The sequence below is a fragment of the Canis lupus genome, chromosome 5, assembly GCF_011100685.1.
Source record: "Canis lupus familiaris isolate Mischka breed German Shepherd chromosome 5, alternate assembly UU_Cfam_GSD_1.0, whole genome shotgun sequence".
Classification (NCBI taxonomy): domain Eukaryota; kingdom Metazoa; phylum Chordata; class Mammalia; order Carnivora; family Canidae; genus Canis; species Canis lupus.
Window position 1 is genome coordinate 78,412,516 of NC_049226.1, and position 23,664 is coordinate 78,436,179.

The following is a 23,664-nucleotide window of genomic DNA, read 5'->3' on the forward strand; positions in this document are numbered from 1 at the left end:
TGGGGCTCCGAAGCACCTTCACCCCAGCCAGCAGCCCTCAGCCCCAGCCTCTTGGCTTAGGCCACCATCACTTCTATTCCCTTTCTCACTTTTTTCCTCGGATGTGGTTTTAAAATTTAAGTCAGTTTTATGGAGGAGTTTGGAAGCCTGGCTTTGCCAGCCAACACCAGCTACCACTTCTACTTGCGTTCTCTTTACCTCTAACTGCCTTTATTGGGAATTCAGGTAGAAACTGCCTTTTCAGGGCTCTGGAGTGAAGAGAGGGCATCCGGAGGCTCATCTGGGAAGGCTTCTAGTCTTGACACCAGGTTGACAGGCTAGCAGAAGGTGTCGACCTGCTCTGTGGAAAGAAGTAAGCTGGGCATGTGATTTATGTACAGCCTTGGGCTAGGGATGCAACCGAATGGGGCAAAAATTGAGCTTCCAGTGAATATGGCTCTGTTACTAACACAGGCTGTGACCTTGGTCACGCACTTACCTTCAAGTTTTCTGGATCACGAAAATGAAGCCAGAGGTTATGAAAACCAGGGGTCAGCCTTCTCATTTGAAAACAGGAACACCTGGCAAGGACACCTCACAGTACAGATGCCTCGGGCTGTGTGGGGAGGCTCCCAGCCCTCAGCAGCACTTCCCAGATCGGTTTTGGTGTTGGGACTTCCACACAAGGGTCTGTCAGGACCTGTCTCTAATGTGCTCTTTAAATTATGGACCTTTTCCATTCAGATCCACCTTAAATCCTTAATCCTTCCTTCCAGCTCTAATACTCTTGATTCTTATTTCTTCCTCAGATAAAAACCGATCCCCCCACCGAGATACAAAAGTAGGCCTGTGGTAACAGCCCTGAAGTGGGTTCTGGAGAATGGCTTTCGGGCTTCCTGGTGTGAGTGAACAGTGAGGCTGCTGAAGTGGACATGATTAGGGTGGGCGCCCCGTTGCTCTTAGTCACGTGCATTTATCGTGTCTGGTTGATGGTAATGGTACTTTGAACACATTAAAGATGTCTGTAGTTGAGGGTCTCAGGCTGAGATGGGGGCACATTCTAGCTCATTCCAGAGCTTGGCTTGCCAGGCCCTGTCTATGGCAGGAAACCTCCTCCTCAGCTGGGCTGCGTAGGGAAGGCTCAAAAGCCAAGTGCTAATGGGGCAACACGGTGGTTGTAGAGAAGGTTGCAGTGGCTGGTGTTTGCTCTGGGTGTTTTGGTTCAAGGGAGGAAATTACACTCCAGGTGAGTAGGAGCGGAGCTGCTGCAAAGGATTCTGTGGGCCCCAGGTATCGGAATCCGAGTGACATCCTCCCACTGGGTGGCTGAAGCACTTTATTCACAATCCCCTTGGCTAAAGTAAGTCCTAGTTTCATAACACTTTCTTTCCTTTTTTTGGTTACTTTCTAGAGAAGTTTTAGGTGTGCAGTAAAACTGAGCAGGAAGTACAGAGACCCCTTGCCCCCACACAAGCACAGCCTCCCCACTATCAACATCCCCTACCAGAGTGGTTCATTTGTTACAATCGATGAACCTACCTTGGCATGTTATCCCACAGAACCCATAGTTTACATGACGGTTCGCTCTAGGTATTATATAGTCCATGGGTTTGGGAAATGTATGATGACACGAATCTGCTACTACACATCATACAGAGACCATTTCTATGATCAGCAATTCAAACCACCTTTAAGAAACCCCTTTGGTTTCTTCTTAAAGATTCGTAGTTAGGCAACCCTCTGGTTTCCTGCTCTTTGCCTTATCTTTAGAGAAGCTACATTTCCCTAAATTCAACCCCTCTACCCCATCAGATCTCCCCCCTGGTTGGGCTCACAAGGCCAGATGGCTGGGTGATATATCTGTGTTTTTCTGGCTCTGCTGCTCCTTCGCTCCCCATAACTCACTACATTCCATGCTCTGGTGTAATTATTCCACAGGAAGTGAAAGATAACTTTGAAAAAAATGGACAACATTCAAAGTATCCAGTTATTATTGTCTTTGGCCAACATATATGGCACCTTTTCATAAATATAGAGACAAAGTATCTTTTTAAGTAGATAGCACTTGGGATTTTAATGACATTGACATTTTGTTTGAATAAATGGGCCACAGGCTAGAAATGGGGAATCATTTCATTAGGACCAGATTCTTCACTCTTTGTTTACTCTGGAAAACATATCCTTACTCTAAACCCAATGGGGGTACATAGTCAAAAATAAACATAAACAAGCAGACAACAACTGTCACAGCAGAGACTACCAGACGTGCTTGTCACTCCTGCCTCACCCTGTACTTCCAGTATTGGCCCTTGCCAAGTACTGGCAGGGACATGCTACATAACATGTCTTGGCTTTTGTCTGGCTGAGGAGGAAGGCAAGAATATGTAAGAATCCTTACCAACTAGTGGGTTTCTTCACTTCTCCTGCCCCCTACCCTGAGGTACAAACTCCTTTATTTCTTTCTCTTACTTTACCTTAGTAGCTAGTTCTCTCAATTTCCTACACACTAGGAATATAAATTCCAGACATGTATTCAGTTTAACAAAATCCTACCACAATAAAATAGTTTAGCTGTCCTTGGAGTTTGTTATAATGGAATTTTACTTGTATTGAGCTGGCTGGGGAGAAAAATAAAATTGTTAAAAGGAGAAATGCAATATGGCGGGCCAGGGAGAAAGCAGATGGCTATCTCCCTCCTCCGTTTGGAAAATGCATCACTCATTTCTCGTCTTTTCTTTTGGGTTTCAGGATTACTTTCCTTTTTGAGATTTTTAAGACTTTTTTTCCCTTAAATTCCAGACAGAAAAAATAAAGGGGGAGCTAGTTCTCTCTTGGTTCGAAAATGAATGCAGATAATCCAGAAGCTTCCTTTGGGAATTATAGCTTCCCTGTATATATGAAAGAGACTATATTTTTTAGAATCCAGAGAAAACAGGGATGAACATATTGGTGGGGACTGGAGGACGCAGAGATGTCTGCAAGACACCAAGAGCTTACTGAGATTGCTATGCTCATGTCTTTATTTTGGAGTTTGGGCCCAGAAATAGTATGGTTCCAATGCTCACTCCACTGCAAAAAGTGGACAAAACTCAATAAAATGTTAGCATCTTGCAAAATAGGCTGGGACCTTGATGTGTTCATGTAAGAGCTGATCCAGGTCAAGAGAGAGGGGCAGAAAATCACTGTCCTCTGAAAAATGTGCGTGGAAATGATGCTTAAGGCAGGGTGCTGATTTCTAGCAATATGAGGAACCTGAGAGAACAATGAGGAAATGATAGTCTTGATTTGAGGAGAAATTGAGATGATTCCTCAAGGACTGGCCTCATGGCCGGGCAGCTCAGTTGTGGGGTGGCTTCTTCCTTCTGGGGTAACATGGAATCTATAGGTGACAGAAAAGGTAGCTATAGATCCAGGCTGTACAGGGGATCAGTGTAATAGTGATCTCTGGTCCAGAGTAGCTAAGCAAAAGATATGTCCCCCAGCTCCCACTTTGAATTCCCAATGCAGTGATCTCTTCTTGAAAAATAGTATCAGGCTGTTGCTTTTTTTTTTTTTTTTTAAACCAAGAAAACAGATATCATATAAGTAGCAAAAGACAGATGGCAGACTTACCTGAGCAGTGGGGTATCCCGACAAACTTGGTGATGTCCATTCTTTGGCTCATGTCCTGAGCTGTCCCCCTCCAGCCCAAGGTGGCACACACTTTCCCCTTCTGTATGGGCTCTGTCTTGCTGGGGCCTAGGGCTTTGGTGTACAGCCTTGGGTGCCCAGTTTTCAGCTTCTTCTCCTCTATCTCAGTCTTTAGTTTCTTGTTTTCCTGCTGCAGATGGACCATTACATTGTGCAGGTGGCTGGGGAAGGAAAGGGAAGGACAGGGGATGTTCAGTCTGCTTCAGCACCTTGGTTCCCCACCAGAAAGGGCAGATAAAGGTGCCAAAGGAAGGAGGATCATGGATGTCCAGGTCCTTTCCCAGCTGGTGCTCTCCTGCTCCATAGAAACGGAGGCCTATGTGTATTCCCTGGAAGAAGCCCAGGCTCAGGGTTGGGGTGGACCCAGGATCAGGACTTCTAAGCCACTGCATCATGTCAGCACAGGGCCTGTTTTCATATCTGTCAGATGGGGACCATTGAGTCTGATCTGCCTTCCGTACTTCATATAAAGCTCCAGTTTGACAAATGACAGAAATTTGATTTGAAGAGCTGGAAGGCTGTCTGTCATGAATGATCCCACATGCTTGGGCTGTCCAGGCTGTGCCTGGGGAACACTCTCATCCATTTCTGGTGTCAAAGCCCAACTTATTTCCCCTTCCTTTGCTGGAAGGTTGAGAGCACAGGGGATCTCATCAGCTCTGTTGAGAGCTTGGGCAAGTAATGTGTCCCCATTTATGGATGAAGAAATGACAGTGATGTAGGTGAGGTGAAAGAACTTAGCCTACCTCCTGTGGCTCCAGTACTGGTCGTATTTCTCCAAATCAATGTTGAGGGCAATGCGTGACAGTGGGCTCTGGAACCAGACTCCCCAAGTTGGAATTCTGGCTTTGCCATTTACTATTTATGAGGCCATGGGCAAGTTATTTAGCCTCTGGGTTCCTCTTTTTCTTTATCCATAAATGGGGATTTTAGTGTTACTGAACTCATGAGTTCTTATAAAGATTAAACAATACATATAAAGCCCTTAGAATAGTGCCTTGCACAGGTAACTGATAAATATTATTTGTGTTATTATTATTATTAATAGATTTTTGGGGGGATGCCTGGGTGGCTCAGCAGTTGAGCATCTGCCTTTGGCTCAGGTTGTGGTCCCAGGGTCCTGGGATCGAGTCCTGCATCAGGCTCCTCACATGGAGCCTGCTTCTCCCTCTGCCTGTGTCTCTGTCTCTCTCTGTGTGTCTCTCATGAATAAATAAATAAAATCTTTAAAAAAATAGATGGGTTTTCTTCAAATAGGTTCAAACTCAAGAATGAGTTCTTTGTGAAACAGAACTTCTTGGAACCTGGCTTAGTATAAGAAATGCTCTGTTACTTTTAGATTTTTACCATTTCTCTTCTAGTTAATCCCTTTCAGAAAGTGCCTTTGTTCTAGTGAAAAATTTCATGGTCTTTTATAGAGAGAAATCAAAGACTTCATCCTCAACTTCTCTGGGCCTATGCTTTGCCCTCTTGCTCTCTATGAGCCTGGCTGGTGTTGAAGGCACCCTAGAAACCCTTCATGTCATCGCTACACTCCATATGCCACTGGGCCTGGAGGTGGAGTCCTGGCCATGCCCTCATTCCCTGGGTCTCTGTCATTCTCTATGGTCCACTCCTGTCAGAATTCCCAATGCCTTCAACATCCTGTATATTCTATCCAAGGCTTTCAGTTCCTTGACTTCTGTATTCCAATCATCCTCTCCTATCCTTAAAATCAGCCACCATCCTATGGTCACAGCTCAGAACAGAGCTGTCCAACTGGGCCTAATGAATGGGTTCTAGATGTGCTGAGATGTGGATGCTCTCAGGTCTTGGGGCAGCCACTGGCTGGCCAACTTTGTCACAAATAATTCATCCCAAATTCTTCCACTGTGCCAAGCAAATGTGGTTCTTTTTTAAGTGTTCCCTGACAAAGGATTGGGAACCACTGCCCTAGAGCTTGTCATTATCTGTGACTATACCATCTCTGAAATCTTGGTTGTAGACATCCATACTTTCATCTGTTCCCAAACTTCCCACACTCTTCCCACACCACACTCTGCTAACCCAGCTTTGACCACAAGGATGAAGCAAGGCCACAGGGGAGGGTGGAGCAACAAGTAGAAGGAACTTAGGTCCCCAATGACCATGTGAGACAGAGGAACCCTACCAACCTAGACCATTCACCTCCTAGGGATGTTCCTTCCAGTTCTATGTTCCTTCATTTGGAGGTCTCTTTGTTATAGCAGCTTAGCCTCTACCTTGCCTTTCAATTTCTGTTGCCTTCTTAGCATTTTTGACCTCTGAGAATCACAGCAGGTGACAGTGGGAAGTGGCAGAGAGACTAGTAACCCCTTTCTGTATTGTTGGTGAGGGAACAATGGCCCAATGAGTTGAGGTGATGTGTCCAAGGTCACATAGATGCAGATTCACAACCCAGAATGTTTCCATAGTCCCAGCCCTTTCCTGAGGTCAGATGCATGTATATCTAATGATAAAGCCAGCCCTCGCTCATGGCTGACCCTTCCCCTAAGGGCCTAAGCAGCAGCCTGGGGGGTGTGGGATGACTTACTCCTTTTCACCAGTCAGCTTGGCAATATATTTGACCTGCTCACGGAGCTTGTTTCCTAGTTTCTCATTGGCGATCCTGTAATAAAATCCATAAGAGAAAGTTCCCAGACCCCCATGAGGAAGAGCATGAGCTGGCTGGCTGGGAGGCTGGTGTTTTCAGCAAGGCATCTGCTGAGCCCTAGGCCCCAGCTCATCACCCACTCCCTAGAGCTAGATCCTCCCTAGCACCTGGCAAATGAGGGAACCCTCCACTCTCAACTACTATGCAAAATCATTATAATATCAGGTGAGTTCAAGGGATCCAGGCAGGGAAGCCAGATTCCAGGTTGGGAAGAGGAAATCTGACCTACAGCAAAGCATCCCTTTGATCTCGGAGCCACTCTGTTTCTAAGTCAGCAGGTCTTCCTGATTCTGCCTAAAGAGTTGAGGCCCCTCCGTCTTATTCTCAGCTCTTGAATGTGGGGTGACAGTGGATTCATTTCCCTAGAGGGCAGTGTGTATGTGTGTGTGTGTGTGTGTGTGTGTGAGACACTATTCTTTAGCACATGTGCAGTTTCTCAGCTCAGCCCAGGCCTCGGAACCCTGCCTTACTTACTTTTGCTCTTTTGCCCATTGCTCCATGTTGGACATAATCTGATCATTCTCTCGGCGTATCCTACAGCTCTCTTTAGGCGCAGACCGCTGGGGCAGGCAACAAGGCTTTGGTACAAGAAGAAAATGAGATGGTTAGAGGTGGGAGAGCATAGGCCTGTCACCTCCCTATTCCAAAATCAGGCCTCTTCTCTCTTCCTGGAAGAAGAAACATTGGTTCTGCTGTCCAACCCCTAGGCCAGAGTTGGAACTGCCACAGCAGGATCTCCACCACCAGCAGTGCGTGCACACAAAGGTGACATCTCTGAGCAGGGCACTGTTTATTGTAGAGACAAAGTAGTTGCGTATACTTACAATGATGATTTTTGGGCAAAGGTACTAAGACAGCATGTTTTGCAAAAGCGGTATGTTAAATCCGTTTTTTAACAGATGGAAGGAAAAATATCTTGAGGAATGGATGCCTTTTGTTTTTTCCTAATTCAAGCAAAGTCCTTGTGGCTACACCGAGATACTCTGTAGCCTCCTGCCAATGGACTTCACTGCTCTGGGACTGGGGCATAAGGTGTGCCCAAAGATCTCTTAGCAGAGTCTACTGTAGGGAAGTGAAAATTTTTAGGGTAGGCTCTGGAGGAGGACTGCTCAGGGGGTTAATCCAAGTCAGGGGCAACTGGTATACCTGACAGGGCACTGGAATAGGCTTTTGTTCTCATTATCTCTATCAATGAAGGCACAGGAAGACAACTGGGTTGAGGCAACTGCTGTGGGCCTTAGAGCACCCAGACCCTATTTGTACTGAATAGAGTGGGCTGGGGATGTCCTTTCCTTGCTCTTAGGCATCCCCACCTCCACCAAAGGCAGTCTAGAATCCAGGGGGGCGTGGACATGCTGGGAGGGCCTGGGAGGGAGTGACCGGAAGCTGAGGAGTGCCCACCTCCTTCTCATCTGCCAGGAGGTTGTCTTTCAGGGCGGTCATTTCCTCCTGGAAGGCCCGGAGCTGCTCCTCTTTAGCTGCCAGCATCTTGAGGTCGCTCTGGTGCTGCTTCTGCCACTGCAGCACTTGGTTGCTCATCTCCTCCAGCTTCTTGTCGAAGGCGTGCACCTGCTCAGGGGTGCAAAGTAAGTGAGGAGGGGACCCCGGCTGCCCGACCACCCTGAGCCCAGACTACCCATGATAGGGCAGGAGGGCGCTTTCTCGGCTTTAGGAGACTCCTTATGGGGCACTTTACTTCCAGTACCAGCAGAGGGCACCCCTGCTCTGATCGTTGCCGCCTCTGCTTGAAGGTCCCTGAACAGCAAGCGCAGGGAACCCGTTAGCCAAAGGGAATGGCTCTGTGCTAAAGAGCTGGGGGCAAGAGGAGAGTTTGGGGACCTGGAACAGGAAGGCATTCCGAGCTCCTGGCTGCTTCTCACCTCTAGCTCGCTCTGCTGTTGGAAGCCCTGCAGTTTTTTTAATTCCATGTTGAGCTTTTTCATCCTCTCCTCGTAAGCAATGATTTCATCTTCCAGCTGAACTTTCCTCTCTTGAGCCTGTGCCAAGCTTCGGTGCAGACTCTTGGTCTCTGAGGTCGTATGATTGAGCTTCCATAAAGACAAAGGGGATGAGAATGGCTGTCACAGTTCTTTGGCCCATTCTGTTGAGTGCCAAATGGGGCAGGGTTCCAGTGTCTCCCCATCCTCTGCTCAGGGTGGCACAGACACCTGGTCACTTGCCTAGTGTCCCAGAGAGGGGTGGGAAGTGACAGTGGTTGATTTTCTACATCCTCCTTCCCCTACCTTGTTTCCTTTTTTTCCAGTTCTCTGAACTGATCAGCTAGGCATGATCGGCACTAGGTTTTGGGAAAACTTTGTCCCTGGTTACCTGTCGGTAGACTCATTGGATTTGGCCTCCATCTTTGCTTTCCTGTTCTCCTCAAAAAAGAAGTCTCACCAAGAGGAGGCAGGCCTTCTCTGGAAGGAAATTCTAGCTCATGCAAGAGTTTGCAGATGGTCCTGGTGACAGCCAGTTGTGCAGAGGATTGACTCTTACACTTCCCATGATACTTTGACGTTTCTTTACCCTAAAGAGCCCTGGAGATGAGAGGGTATGGCTTACCTTCTCAAGAGTTTGTGTCAGGTCATCTTGGCAGGCGGCTGACTTCCGGGACAACTCCTCATAGGCTTCTTTACTGACCATGGTCTGGATATATTGCTTCTCCTTCTGCACAGCCTTGTCCAGCTGGATCTGTAGACTCTCTAAGGCTTCCTTCTGAAGGACTAGCTTTTGGAGGGGGAAAATCACTGTAAGAGGCATCCTCTATGTCTACAGGAAATGGATAAGAGCCGGGCTCTGTTCTCTCTGCACTAACATGCAGAACAGTCTGTGTAAGGCCCATACCCTCCCCTCACTGTTATAAAAAGAACAGCTGCCCTTTCCAGGCTCTTCTGCACCTCTTGCCCCACAGTTCCCCTTCTAAGTTAGCAGGTCCCCCCGCCACATACAAGGAATATTGGCAGTCCTGGGCCATGATGTATGGAGTACATGAATAATCCCTTTCACAGACTCTATAGCCTTTAATAAAGATCTGGAGCTCAATTCTAGGTTAGGAACCATGTTATAGCATTTTGTTTGTGTGTTTTATGTCTCTTTAATTCCCTACATAATCCATTAGACTTGATGTACCATGAAAGCAGGACTGTGTATGCTTCCTTCACTGCTGTATCTCCACTGCCTATAACTCAGAGCATGGCACATAACATGCTCAATAAATACTAAATAATTTTTTTGACTGAATGAAATGTTTTATATGGCAATATTTGGAATTAGGGATGTAGTGAACATGTAGTTCTGGTAGAAGCGTGTTTAAAAATTGAAGTCTGTGTCTTAAACTTAGTAATGAGTATTTATACTGTAGTTAAAAAGAATTGAGATCTGGATTAGAGGTCGTGTTCTGTCATTTACTTAATCTCTCTGAGCCTCAGTTTCCTCTCCTGCAAACCAGTTACTTTCAAGAATTTATAGAGTTTTGGTGAAGATCAAATGAGATTATACAGGTAAAAAGGGCTTAATAGTGTGTAAACTGCTTTATAACTATGAATATGATCACGGACATGCTAAGTAACGAAACATGTTATTAAATACTTTTAAATATAGGGCAGAGATCTACTTCCAAGTCAGGAAGCAGAAGGAAGACCTTAGAAATTCACATGCCCAACTTCTGTTCTTCGGTATTTTATCTTTGATATTTTAGTATACCTTCATCCTCTATGTGACCACATCCACAGAAACACACTCCACTGGGTTTTCTTCAGTAACTGCTCCATGCTTGAAGTTTATTATTTTTTCAGTTGGAATTTTGAGTATTTTCAACTTTAGGAATTGGTGAAATGAGAAGTGTTAAATTGTACTTCTGACCCTGTATTTACATGTCCTGGGAATGAAACTATTCCTGAAGATTAAATAATTTGGTCTTCTGGAAAAAGAACATCTTTTTCGGGGACTTCTGAAAACGTGGAGTCAACTGGGTCTGCCCAGTAAGCCTGGTGAATCAGTGAAGAAATGGCAATTCACTGTAAGTACTTGATAATTGGTGGTCAAATCAGGAAATGTCAGAGGAAGGATAACAAAAAGAAGGGTGGTGACATAAGTCACAATGATGCTAGCAGCTAAAACAGAAGCTTAATTAATTCATTGGTTTTGTATTATTTATATGTAATAAATATATGTTAGTTATTATTTGTATTATATATTTATTGCTTTTATTTTTAAAAATTTACCAGCAAAAGATGGGTTTATTTGGGTATGAAAAAGAATTACAATCTGGGACAAAGAAGCTGTGGCAAAACCATAGGCAAGTCTGGGAAACAAAGGAGAGGTGCGTTTTTTTTTTAAGGAGAAAAGGGGTACGTTGAGAAAGCTGTTATAAACTAAAAGCCCATTGGCTTTAGTTTAATAAAGTTCAGAGAGTTTATTTTAAATTTCTCTAACATCAGTGGTTTAGCTTGGAGAAGGATAATGGAAACCTATATACAGATATATGTAAATCATACAATAAAATAAATTTTTTAAAAATATTATTTATTTATTTATTCATAGAGATGCAGAGAGAGAGAGAGAGAGGCAGAGACACAAGCAGAGGGAGAAGCAGGCTCCCTGCAGAGAGCCGGACGCGGGACTCGATCCCGGGTCTTCAGGATCACGCCCTGGGCTGCAGGCGGCGCTAAACCGCTGCGCCACCGGGGCTGCCCGACAATAAAATAATTTTAATAAAAGTTTTCATAAAGATATAATCTCTCCCTTGCAAAGGCAATAGGCCTAACAGTATTATAGGTGAGTTTCACTAAGTCATCTTTGATTCCTTGCTTCCTCTCACATTCATTCCATCATTAGTCTTGTCAATTCTGCTGCCAAAACACATCATGGATTTGCTAACTTCTGTCTTCACTGATGCCAGTCTAGTTTGAATGGCAACAGCCTTCTAACTGGATCTCTCACTTCCATACCTTCCCCTCTTTGCAATCCATTTCCATACATTAGTCAGAATTATATTTTGAAAACTTGGATCAAATCATCTCTCCTGCCCCTTTAAGGAAATTTCATCAGTGTCTTTTCATTGCTCTTAGAATAAAACCCCAAATTGCTTAACAGAGGCCACAATGTCCACCCCTACCTATCTTACTACTCTCATCCTATACCAGTATCCTCTTTGATTACTACACTCCAGTCAAACTGGCCTTATTTTATTTCCTAGAACATTCCAAGTATTGTATTAAAAGAGTAATACATGACACACAGCATTCATACTGGGAATGTAAGAATGAGCCAAAATTAGGATCAATTAGTTAATTTTAATCACCACATTACAAAGAACATCATACTAAAACAGATGGATTCCATTAATGTTAAAAGCAAGAAAAAGATGCTACTCTTGAACACAAAACTGTAGGTACTGTCTAATGCAATAGGCAAAATAAAATAAAATAAGAATAAATATTAGAGGTTTAGTGAATTTTTGTTGCTTGCAAATGATCTAATCATCCACCTAGAAAATCTATGAGAAGCAACTGAAAAACTACTGTTTATAAGTGAGTTCAGTAAGAAGTCCAAATACAGAATAAATATGTAAAATAAATTAGCTTTCTAATTTATTAATTAGAAAATTAATTGTTTTTAGTAATTAATCATAAAACATAGTGGAAAAATGTCCTAGAATCAAAGAGGAAAAAAAAACTCAAGATCTATTGTTTTCACATGGTAACTTTAAAAATTGAGATAGTGGAGTATTGGCGAAAGAAAATACACTTTAGGGGGAGATCCCTGGGTGGCTCAGTGGTTTAGCACCTGCCTTCGGCCCAGGGTGTGATCCTGGAGACCTGGAATCAAGTACCACATCAGGTTCCCTGCATGGAGCCTGCTTCTCCCTCTGCCTATGTCTCTGCCTCTCTTTCTCTCTGTGTCTCTCATGAATAAATAAATAAAATCTTAAAAAAAAAAAAAAGAAAATACACTTTAGAATGCAAAACTAAGCCTCTTTCTTTTTTTAAAAGATTTTATTTATTTATTCATGAGAGACACACAGAGAGAGGCAGAGACACAGGCAGAGGGAGAAGCAAGCTCTATGCAGGGAGCCCAACATGGGACTTGATTCAGGACTCCAGGATCACACGCTGGGCCAAAGGCAGGCGCTAAACCACTGAGCCACCCAGGGCTGCCCATTAAGCCTCTTTCTAACGATTGTTTCAGCTAATAATACTGCTACTATATATGAGGTATGCTTTTAAAAAGTTGAACAGGCATACACACACACACACACAAACCCTCTAGTGTCCTGATTTCCATCAAAGGAATTCTGAAATTAATCCTTTACTTCCACATTTACATGGCCATCTTTCTTTTGGCAAACATGATAATAGGCCAATATTAAGTAATTAGGTAATATCTCTTATATTCAGGGAGATTCCCTGGGGATCTCAGGGACTCAGAGCTCAACTTTGGACCACAGCAAAGGAGAGATTTTTATCTCTGGAGTACAAAACTCTAGAAATACTAGTTTCTGTGCTGTCTAATATGGTAGCCACTAGCCGCACAAGCCTATTTACATTTAAATAAAACTAAAAATTAGCTAATATTAAAATTTAAAATTCAGTTCCTAAGTCATACTAAGCCATATTCCAAGCACTCAACAGCCACATATGATAGTAGATATAGTATCTTAGAAAGGTCTAATACAGAACTTTCCCATCATCACAGAAAATTCCATTGGGCAGTGCTGTTCTTATACTTTGTATAGTCTGTAATATTTTAAGATGAACATTTCCTCTTCTTTCTTTTTCTCCTCCTCCTCCTCTTTCTTCTTCTCCTCCTTCTCCCCTCCTCTTCGTCCTCTTCCTCCTCATCCTCATCTTTTTCGTCCTCCTCCTCATCTTCATCCTACTCCTCCTTCTTTTTCTTCTTCTCCTCCTCCTCTCCCCACCTCCTCCTCCTTCTTTTTAAACATTTTTTTCTTCTTTTTAAATTATAAGGGAACCAGAGCTGCTTGGTCTTTCATTTGTACCCCAAGGGACTTACGTATCAAGATGCTATATTTGTTTCTTGCAGGAAGATGAAATATATTCAGTTTTAGGGAAAGTATTGCCATTCATGATGAAGTGGAAAGAGGTTAGGCATTAGAGCTAGATGCTCTAGGTTCAAACACTGGTCCATCTCATTGCTTATTAATCAGTTACCTTGAGCCCCAGCCTTTCTTCCCTGTAAAATGAAGATCATAGTAATCTATGTCTTGTTGGGAGTAAAGCAGATGGAAGGCATGTGAAGAATTATCTAAGTGGATAGTCAATAAATGATGACTAACTTCAAGCATAGTGCCTTGCATATATTTAGATGCCATTTACTCTTTTCTGTCAACTTTTTTTGTGTAATGATAAATAACTGTCTCCCTTTCCATCCCTTTTGTGCCTTGGCACTATTTTTGGAAGCATTCCCTAGAAAATTGCCCCACATGATGAACTCCCTCAATTCTGGTCTGAAATGTTGCTGTGGAATATTTGCTGCCAAAGCCTGTATAGTTTGGGAGCTCCAGCAGATATTAAACAAGACCTTCTACATGTGGAAGAAACATTTCTCTAGCTAAGCAAATGGGTGTGGAGGGGTTACCCCCACTTCAAAGAGAGAAGTGGAGCTTGCAGGTATCACAGGATGCACATGGGCTGGGCGTTTAGTTGGGGAGAGATAGGTGCTGATTTCAGGTCAAGGGTTATAGGGGGGTCACAGGGTTCAAGTTTCTCACTCCCTCAGAATTTCTATCAACTCACCTCATTGTTTAGCTCTTGGATGACTTGCTGGGAGGCGTTTTGTTTGCTGAGAGAGGAATCCAGTTGGGTGGAACATTGCATTAACTGTGCTTTGACATTCTCATTTTCCTCCTCCAACATCCTCAAACTTTCTTTTGTCTGCATCCCCATTAGAGAACAAAGCCCAGAAAAAAGGTGTTACCTTACACTCTCACAGAAGCCTGCTCCTCCTTCCCACACCCACAGCTCCATTCTGCAGCCTGTGGTGTCTGGGCCTTCTCTCTCCTTCTCACTTGCCTTTCTCACCTTCCCTCCCTTCTCTCCTGAGGTTCTGAGCATGGCCTCTGTATCCTGCCAGGCTCAGTGGGGCTCAAGTCTTGCCCTGGATTCATGACCCCACCTCTTCCTGGATTCTCCTTCTCACCATTTTTTCTTTCTTTTTTTCCTCCTGTTGGAATGTCTCGAGCTCTAGCTCCAGCAACTTCTCCTGTTCTTTGCTCTTTTTCAACTGTTCCCGTTTTTCCTCCAGTAATCTTGTCACCTCCTGAAGCTCTTCTGTTAGACTGGTTTTGGCAGAGGCTTGCTCCCTGTGCTGAGAAATAAAGACTGGCCTGAAAGACAGTCTTAGACTGTATATTTTTTGAAAAAACAAAACAAGGGATGCCTGGATGGCTCAGAGGTTGAGTGTCTGCCTTTGGCTCAGGGCATGATCCCAGGGTCCTAGGATTGAGTTTTACATCGGGTTCCTGGCAAGGAGCCTGCTTCTCCCTCTGCTTATGTCTCTGCCTGTCTCTCTGTGTCTCTCATGAAAAAATAAAAATAAAATTAAAAAATTAAAAAACAAAACAACCCCCCCAGGCAAAGAGAATGGCTGAGATAAATATGAGGGCAACTCCTTGGTTATTTAGCATAGATAATAAAAAAAGTTTCCCCAGATGTTCAGCAATATTTCTTTTGTTCAATTAGATATACCAACTTATTTTATTTATAGATCCTGTTCCCACAGCATCAACCTTCTCTCCTGCTTACTCACCAAATCTTTCCACTTAAAAACCTCTTTGAACAAAGTTTAAAAAGAAACTTAGAAAAGCACAGAAAAGAATAATTCAGAGATTGAAGACTTTAAAATGACTGACAAAGATAGCTTCTGAATCCTATAAAAAAAAAAAAAAAACCAACATTGTCCTCTGACTGTTTTTAAGTTTAGCTGTTGAAAATGCTTATTATTGGTCATGGGAACTAGAGTTGATAGGCTGGCTTAACATTCTAACACAGATTTTAGATAATTGGTTTGAATGGATTGGTGGTGGCATCTTCCCAAATAAAGACTAATATATTTAATCTTAAGCAGAGCAGATGCTTGAGCTGGTAACCTATTTGCCCTTTATACCTGGTGTTGAAGGATTTTTAGATGCTCTAGCAGCTCATTCAGCTTCATATCCTGCTCAGCTGTTGTCTTCTGAAACTGCCTCTTTTCCTTTTCTGAAATTTCAAGCTTCCTCCGGGCCTCAGAGAGTTCTGATGTCAGCTCCTCTATCCGTTTCCTAAAGCAAATGGCAACCACAGGAATACAGATTTCAGTGTCTGTGTTGGCAGATTGTGAGCTGGCTGCATGGGGCTTGCTATCCCATTGCTGGGCAGCTGCTGCAGTGTCCAGACTGGTTCACAAGAGAGCCTCTCTCTGGAGGTGACCTGGTGGTACCTGTTGGGTGCGAGTTCCTCTCCCGCTATCAAGGAATCTTTCTGCAACTTCTGAAGTTCTCTCTGCAGTTCCTGGATGGTCTCTGTCTTCTGCTTCTCCAGGAAAGTGTAGCTTTGCAGTTTCCTCTGGGCATCCTCCAGGTTATTCTTTGCCAGAAGGATCTCTTCCTTATACTGGGCTGCTTGCTGAGCTACAGAACACATCAGACAAGCCAGGCACATGTACATGGGAGAAGGGAGTATGTATGAAGATCAGATTACTAATAAAACCAGTTAAAAAGTCTGTTCCTTCATTTTGTGACTTATTTCAATTTCCAACCTGTCCTCGTTTCTCTATCTCATTATCACTCCTAAGGAGCTCTGTTAAATTATCTGTCTTCAACTATCCCCCAGCCATGAACTGCTTCTGAACTAAAGTTAAACCAATCAATATAAATTGCTCAGTATTTCTTAGGTGACTCATCCTGTCATTAGGGACAAATCCTGACCCTAATGGAGTTTAGAGTCTAGTGAGGGAGACGTAACTGGCCCACACAACATAGAGAACACAGTAACGTTAAGCATGCACTCAATGTGAACTCCTGTGAAGCAAGATCAGAGTGGGTGAGAACAGTTGGGGATGGACTTATAGAGGAACAAGGATTGCACTGGGCCTGAGAATAAGAAGAAGGAAGGGAATTCCAGATGAGGGGCTTGTTAGAAGAAACGCATGGGAAGAGAATGGAGAGGTATATAAGAAGAGGATGGGAAGAGATTGGTTTGATTGGAAAGGGAAGTGGGAAGGAGTTATGGGAGACAGCTGAGTGAGTGGTGGGAGAGAAGGCAGCTTTGGAGGATTTTGAAAGCCAGAGAGAAATGTTTAGAGTTAAGTTAGTGGGTTCCTGAGCAGAGACCTGGCATAAAGAGTATTTTAGGAAAATTAGAATGTATTAAATGGAGAAAGACTTCCTTCAATAACCTTTTAGTCCATGCCCTTGCCCCTACTGGCTATAAAGAGAGAAACATCAAATAAGTCGCTTACTGGAGTTTCTCTACACCAAATATGGTCCTATGTCCTAAAGTTTTTAGTATGGTTTCTGTTTTAAACATCAACATTGTCGGGCAGCCAGGGTGGCTCAGCAGTTTAGTGCCGCCTTCAGCTCAGGGCGTGATCCTGGAGACCCGGAATCGAGTCCTGCGTTGGGCTCCCTGTGTGGAGCCTGCTTCTCTCCCTCTGCCTGTGTCTCTGCCTCTCTCTCTGTCTGTGTCTCTCATGAATAAATAAATAAAATCTTAAAAAAAAATAAACATCAACATTGTCTCCATTTTTCAGCCGGGGATATTGGAAGAACGATGGTGTCACTACAGAAATGACCATATACCTTGGAAGAAGGAGGAGGAATTTCATTTTTTAAGCAGGGAAGAGAAAGTTCAGTTTTGGGAAGGCTGTGTCAGAAGGGAAGGTGCGTTGCCCAGGTGGAGCTACTCTCTATAGACAAGAGTGACCACAGGTGCCAAGTCAGGCCTGGGGCTCTAAGTTATGGAGTTGTCCTGAGACTGAGAATAAAGGAAAGAGGGCAGAGTTTAAGGGTGGATGATGACTACTGTTAGAGAAGGAGGGAAAAGAGGAAACAATGGTGAAATGTGTGAAAGAAGAGGGACCTATTACGTCTCCAAACCTGAGAAACAGTTGTTGAGTGTGGGAGGCCAACAGCAAACACACACACATAGAGTTAAAGGAGGGTAGGAACAGAGGCACGCTATGCACCTTCCCCCCACAAAGTGATATGTCAACCACATAACATAACATTTAACCCTTTAAAGCATTCACGTCAGTGATTTCTGGAATACTCACAAAGATGTGCAACCATCACCAGTACCTAATTTCTGATTGTTTTCATCCACCCCAAGGGAAACTCCATGCCCAGAGCAAGAAGTTATTGGTGGCCTCTGAGAAAGCAGTTTCAGCAGAGGAGCAAGGAATGACCCACAGTGCAGGCTGTACAGAGAAGAATGTATTGGGAGGCAATATAGGGGAGAGAATGTGTCTAAGCCAGGGAGGGAAGAGTAAACTGTAGGATGAAGGTCCTGGAGAAGAGGGGAGGAATGCAGTGCACAGAAGCAAAGTTTGGAGCCCTGTCCTCCTTGTGATGGGGAAAGGGGAGAACTTCATCAAAGGCTGCTGGGAAAAACGTGGGTGTGTGCGTTCAGCACTTCACCATCCCAGTTAGGGGTGAGTGCAGGAGCTCAAGAGGGCATTGTGAACCCTGTGGGATGTGCCATGAGATCACCAGAAGGTTTGGAGTAATGAGTGGGGAAAGAAGGGGGAAGTGGGCATTTAGAGAAAGGAGGGGACTGCTCTAGCCCTGATGGTTGGAAGTGTAGTGAAGACACTGTGTGCTGGGGGGCTCACCAGCCAGCTTCTGTTGCTGTTGGGTTTCTTCGAGAGAGTCCTTCAGCTTCTGGATCTCAGCTCGCAGGGTCCCACACTCTGCCCTGGACTTATCCTGCTTCAACTCCTGGATGGTGATTTCAAGTTCTGTCGTCATCCGTTGCTGCTTCTCCAACTCCATCTCCTTTTTCATGAGACTATTCTGAACCTGTGCCAATTCCTTCTCGAGCTCATGCAGCATCTCATCTTTCTCTTGGAGGAGCTGAGGAAAGCAAAGGGTGAGTGCTGATGGAGGCCTGAGCAGCGACCCAGTGAAGCCGGGTACAGATTGTCTTGAGCCCTCCCCAGTCATTTTCTCTTGCCTGGATATCAAATAGTCTCCTACCTCTGCTTCCTGCCTCAAGTCATGCTGTTCCCACTGCAGCAGCCAGAGGAAGGCTTCTGAAAGCGTAAGTCAGATCTTGTTCTGTCTCTCCTCAAAACCATCTACTGGCTCCATTTATTTAGAAAAAGGCCACAGTCCTTACAGCAATTCTTGGGATGCTCATGTTCTGGTTTGACCTCACCTCTTGCCACCCTTACCCCTTTCGGCTTCAGCTTATCTCCTAGAATATTCTTTTTGTTTGTTTGTTTGTTTTTTTTTTTTTTTTTTTGTTTTTGTTTATTTATGAGAGAGAGAGAGAGAGAGAGAGAGAGAGAGAGACAGGCAGAGAGACACAGGTAGAGGGAGAAGCAGGCTCCATGCTGGGAGCCCGACGTGGGACTCGATCCCGGGGCTCCAGGATCGCACCTTGGGCCAAAGGCAGGCGCTAAACTGCTGAGCCACCCAGGGATCCCCTCTCCTAGAATATTCTAAGCAGACTCTCACCTGAGGGCTCTCACACTTGTTACTTCCTCAGCTTGGAATATTCTTCCTCAAGCCCTCCCATTCAGTGGCTCCTTCACTCCATTCAAATCTCTGTCCAATGCTTGGTATATCACAGGAGCTCAAAAAATACTTGTTGAATGAATGTATGAATGACTCAAAGCTGTTTACCTAGACTCCTGGCCTTTTGTTGTCATCTCTCTAGATACTTCCACTTTGACTAATGAATCCTCTCTGAATTTCAAATAGGAGATCTGAATGACCAGCTGGGATAATTTCTGCTAGATCTGATAAAAGTGTAGCTGTGCTGACTACACAAGCTTACATTGTTTTTACAACCTTTCTGTCCTTACTTCCTTTCCTAGGCTTTCCCAGGACCTTGATTTAGGTTGGCAACTACAGAACTTCTAGGGCATATTTCCATTACTATTTTTCAAATGCCTGATTTGCATATTCATAAGATTTTTATAATTTTACCGATTAAAATTCACTTGAAACTCTTAACAAGGCTACACAATATTTGAAGAATTTCTTTCAACAATTGAGCATAAACAGAAGCATAAAGGAACGATGCAAGTGTGTCCTAAAGTCTCTGCCTTGCAGGGCTGGGGAAAAACCTCGTATAAAGTCAACATCTCTGTAAGGTCCCTGGATAATGGTGTTTTATTTATTTAGTATGTGCTTTGAAAAATCCCCAAGAAGTGCTCAGGACTGTGTCTGGGCCTAAAGAACCTGCAGTCTCATTGCTTACATGTTGATGTTCTCCAGGCAACCGCAGTCAGGGCAGAGCTGCAGGACCTGCTCTGGCCAAGCTCTGGCCTCACATCCATCCTGTTAGCTGGTCTAACCAGAGAACCTCTCTTGCCTTACCTTGTCTTTCTTCAAACCCAGCTTCTGGGTCTCAGTGAACTGAATCTGTAGCTCTTGCAGCCGCCGTTGCAGGATGACAACCTCCTTATCCTTCCTTTCCATATGGGCCGATGTCTCCTCCCTCAGCCCGTGCAGGTCCAGCTCCAGCTTCATCATGTCTGCAGGTGGAAGGGACAGAGTGCTCCTTGCTCAAAGGAGGGCTCTGGCTTCCTTCTGCCTCTCCCCACTGCCTCCCGCCCCCACCCACTCCCAGTATACCCTTCATGATGTTTTTCTTCTGCTCAGACACAGCCTCTAGCTCCATGCGCAGGTCCTTCACCAGGTTCTGATATTCCTCCACATGTAGGCACTGGCTGTCTTTCTGTTCCTGCAAGTGCTTCAATATCTGGACAGAGAGGACAGGAGCAGGGTGGGATGAGAACATGGAGGAAGGATGCTTTCTAAAATGCCAAATGTCCAGAATTGGCAAATCCAGAGAGACAGAGAGTGACTAGTATTACAAAACCAATATACAATGTAATGCCAGGCAACAGCTTGGTGACTATTTCACACAGAGTGATCAGGGGCTGAGGGAGGGAGGAAGGGGAATGAGTGCTCATGCACATGGGATTTCTTTTGGAGTAATGAAAACGTTCTGGAATTAGTGTGGATGGTTGCCCAACTTTGTGGCTATTTTAAAACTGCTGAATTGTATACTTTACATAATGAATTTTAGGGTGTGTCAATTATATCTCAAATTAAAATAATAGGAAAAGGATATGGCAGCTTGTCACTGTCATGCAGAATGTGCCCAAGAGTCATCACCCCTTCTGTCCTACAATTAACAGTCTTTGATGGACACCTACTGTGTGCCAGGCACTTTCCTAGGTGCCGGGGAAAGGGGAAAAAAAAACATAGAAACATGCTTGCCCCCAAGGACCTGGCCATATAGTGGGGTGAGACAAAGAGCATAAATAGTTACTTGTAGAAAATATTAACAGTTGATAGATGCTATGAAGAAACAGAACAGTAAAAGGAGAATGGAGGCATATGGGAGGAGAGGATTGCCATTATGAATGGAATGGAGAATTTGGCCCCACTGAGAAGATGCCTCTGAGCTGGGGCTTGCTGGAGGTGAGAGAGTGAGGCACATTGTAGTCTCTGTAGGTATCTGCAGACAGGGGAGCTAGCCAGTGATCAAACTCTGGGGAGAGAACATGGGGGAGGGCATGTGGCTAGAAGATTGAGTGATGGAGAGAGTAGGAGGCATGAGGTGAGTGGTTAATGGGTGATCACATCATGGGGGGCTTGTAGTCCTTGGGCAGGGACTTAGGCTTCTACTCTGAAGGAGAGGATAACGGGCTATAATTAAGAGAAGGTAGAAACACATGGTCAAGGAGGAGCAGTTTGTCATCTGGGCATCAAGGGACAGTTATGTGATTTCAGAGTTGTCAGTAAGGGCAGACTGCAGCATGAAGACAGGAGGGACGGTCACCCTATGACCCAGGTGTGGGCACTGAGGGGTTCAAAGGCTCACTCAGGCCAGCTGACTTCTGACATTGACCATGATCTGGATAGTTCCATTCCCAATAGAATATCCAGGTACCATGAAAGAATTGGATAAGGACACATAAAATGGCAAGGGAAAATGTGCTCTGTTTCTTGGGGAAATCTGCATCATTTTAAAAAATGGAGTGGTAAACAGGCATTAGTGTTTTTTTTTTTTAAGATTTTATTTATTCATGAGAGACACAGAGAGAGGCAGACACACAGGCAGAGGGAGAAGCAGGCTCCATGCAGGGAGCCCAATGCAGGACTCGATCCTGGGACCCCGGGATCACACCTGGGCCAAAGGCAGGCGCTCAACTGCTGAGCCACCCAGGTGTCCTGAGGCATTAGTGTTTTAGTCGATATAGAGTTTCATTTTTTTAAGATAAAAAAGTTCTAGAGATCTGTTGTACAACAGTGTAAATATGACAACATGACTGAAATGTACACTTAAATGTGATTAGGATGATAAATTTAATGTTATGTGCTTTTAACCACTATAGAAAAAAATAAAAGAATATGGAAGAAATAAAGACATTTTTCAGACAAAAAAATGGGAATGTTATGAGATCTTGCTGTAGGTCAGGAAGTGAATAACATGGAACTGACCTTTAAAATAAATATTGACAAAATAAATAAATAAAATAAATATTGACAGATGCCCAAGGAGAAACTCCAAAATTCAATATTGATTCCTCATTCACTCAAACTTTCTGGCATCAGAAAGTCCCGGAAAGAGAAGAGTCTCCATCCCTCCACTAGAGGACCCTTGGAGAGCTTATATGTATCGTTTACTCTCCCTGCTACCCCCCTTTGCTGCTATTTCAGAATTAGCAAGCCTGCCCACAGTATGGCCTCTGGTGGCTGGATTTGCCTTAGACTTCAGGTTTGCATATGACTGACTTAAGATCTCACCTAGGAAATGCATACTGGTGCAGCCATTGTGGAAAGCAGTATGGAAGTTCCCCCAGAAGTTAAAAATAGAACTACCTTATGATCCAGCAATTGCACTACTGGATATTTAGCCAAAGAATATAGGAACACGAATTCAAAGGGATACATGCACCTTGATGTTTATAGCAACATTATTTACTATAGCCAAGGTATGAAAGCAGCCTAAGTGTCCATCAATTAATGAATAGATCAAGAAGATGGAATATTATTCAGTCACAAAAAGAATGAAATCTTGCCATTTGCAATGGTGTGGATAGAGCTAGAGAGTATTATGCTAAAGGAAAGAAGTCAGAGAAATACAAGTACCGTATGATTTCACTTATGTGGAATTTAAGAAACAACAAACAAAGGGGGAAAAAGAGAGAGGGACAAATAAAGACACAGATTCTTAATTATAGAGAACAAACTGAAAGTTAAACAGATGATGAAGATTAAAGAGTGCACTTATCATGATGAGTACTGGGTGATGTATTGAACTGTTGAATCATTATATTATACACCTGAAATTAATAGAACACTGTAAGATAACTAACTGGATAAAAATTTTTTTTAAATCTCATCTAAGAATTAAAAAAAAAAAATCTCATCTAAGAGAGCACTGAACCTAACTTTGACTATTAGTTGGTCAAATTTTGCCATTTGTTTACATGGTTTAAATACTTACTCACTATTAGAATCAATTTTTGATATCACTTTGAATTTTGAAAATATTGAGTTTTCAAAAAAAGGATTTTGAATAAATAGTATTCCCTAAATTTGGTGTTTTTCAACTCCAACTAGAAACTAGAAAGCCAGCCAGAGGCTTTGTCTTGTTTGGGCATACTGTTGGAAAAAGGTTAAGAAGCAGATGCAATTCCAAAATTCAGCTATAAAATTGAATACTGCCAGACACATTTATTGGAACTTGTCATACATTACATGCAGTATCCTTGTAGCAGGGTCAACCAAGTTCACACAAATATAAAAATATAATATAAAAAATTTAAAATAAGCAAGAAAACCCAGAATCAAACCCACCCAACTCAATTCAATCTCCCCCCAGGCACAAATAAGCAAAAGTTCCCCCACCTTTTTAATATCTTCACAATCTTCTGAGGAGCTAGGAGGATGTCTGTGGGTGGCTGTATAGGAAGCAAAGTCCGCTTGTAATTTTATCAAAGCCTCTTCACGCTCCAGAACCTATAAATGAGTGTAGGTCAGTTATGCTGAATGATCAATGCAACATGATTATGACTAGTACTGTTTTGCAGTGTTCCTTTTTTCAGCCTAAGTTTGTTGTAATATTATGCAATCCATCACA

The 23,664-nt window shown here is 43.6% G+C and overlaps 1 protein-coding gene across 5 annotated transcripts in view; it reads right to left on the bottom strand.

Annotated features, from left to right (window-relative positions):
* Window positions 1–188: 188 nt before the first annotated feature.
* Window positions 189–23,664, bottom strand: part of PMFBP1 (polyamine modulated factor 1 binding protein 1) — a 49,292-nt gene continuing 25,816 nt past the window's right edge. For 2 of the 5 annotated variants that reach the window (XM_038538462.1, XM_038538461.1), the window contains exons 7-21: window positions 23,433–23,543; window positions 20,142–20,268; window positions 19,884–20,041; window positions 18,170–18,410; window positions 15,779–15,968; window positions 15,467–15,620; window positions 14,501–14,668; window positions 14,098–14,235; window positions 8,903–9,067; window positions 8,221–8,388; window positions 7,742–7,909; window positions 6,815–6,918; window positions 6,221–6,295; window positions 3,592–3,830; window positions 2,975–3,358 (exon numbers count right to left, since the gene is read on the bottom strand). In XM_038538462.1, coding sequence (XP_038394390.1) covers window positions 3,195–3,358; window positions 3,592–3,830; window positions 6,221–6,295; window positions 6,815–6,918; window positions 7,742–7,909; window positions 8,221–8,388; window positions 8,903–9,067; window positions 14,098–14,235; window positions 14,501–14,668; window positions 15,467–15,620; window positions 15,779–15,968; window positions 18,170–18,410; window positions 19,884–20,041; window positions 20,142–20,268; window positions 23,433–23,543 — 2,370 coding nt within the window. In that variant the 3' untranslated portion in view covers window positions 2,975–3,194. Of the gene's footprint in view, window positions 341–2,971; window positions 3,359–3,591; window positions 3,831–6,220; window positions 6,296–6,814; window positions 6,919–7,741; window positions 7,910–8,220; window positions 8,389–8,902; window positions 9,068–14,097; window positions 14,236–14,500; window positions 14,669–15,466; window positions 15,621–15,778; window positions 15,969–18,169; window positions 18,411–19,883; window positions 20,042–20,141; window positions 20,269–23,432; window positions 23,544–23,664 lie in introns of those variants that run through there. The other 3 variants (XM_038538464.1, XM_038538465.1, XM_038538463.1) reach the window with 3 other exon arrangements.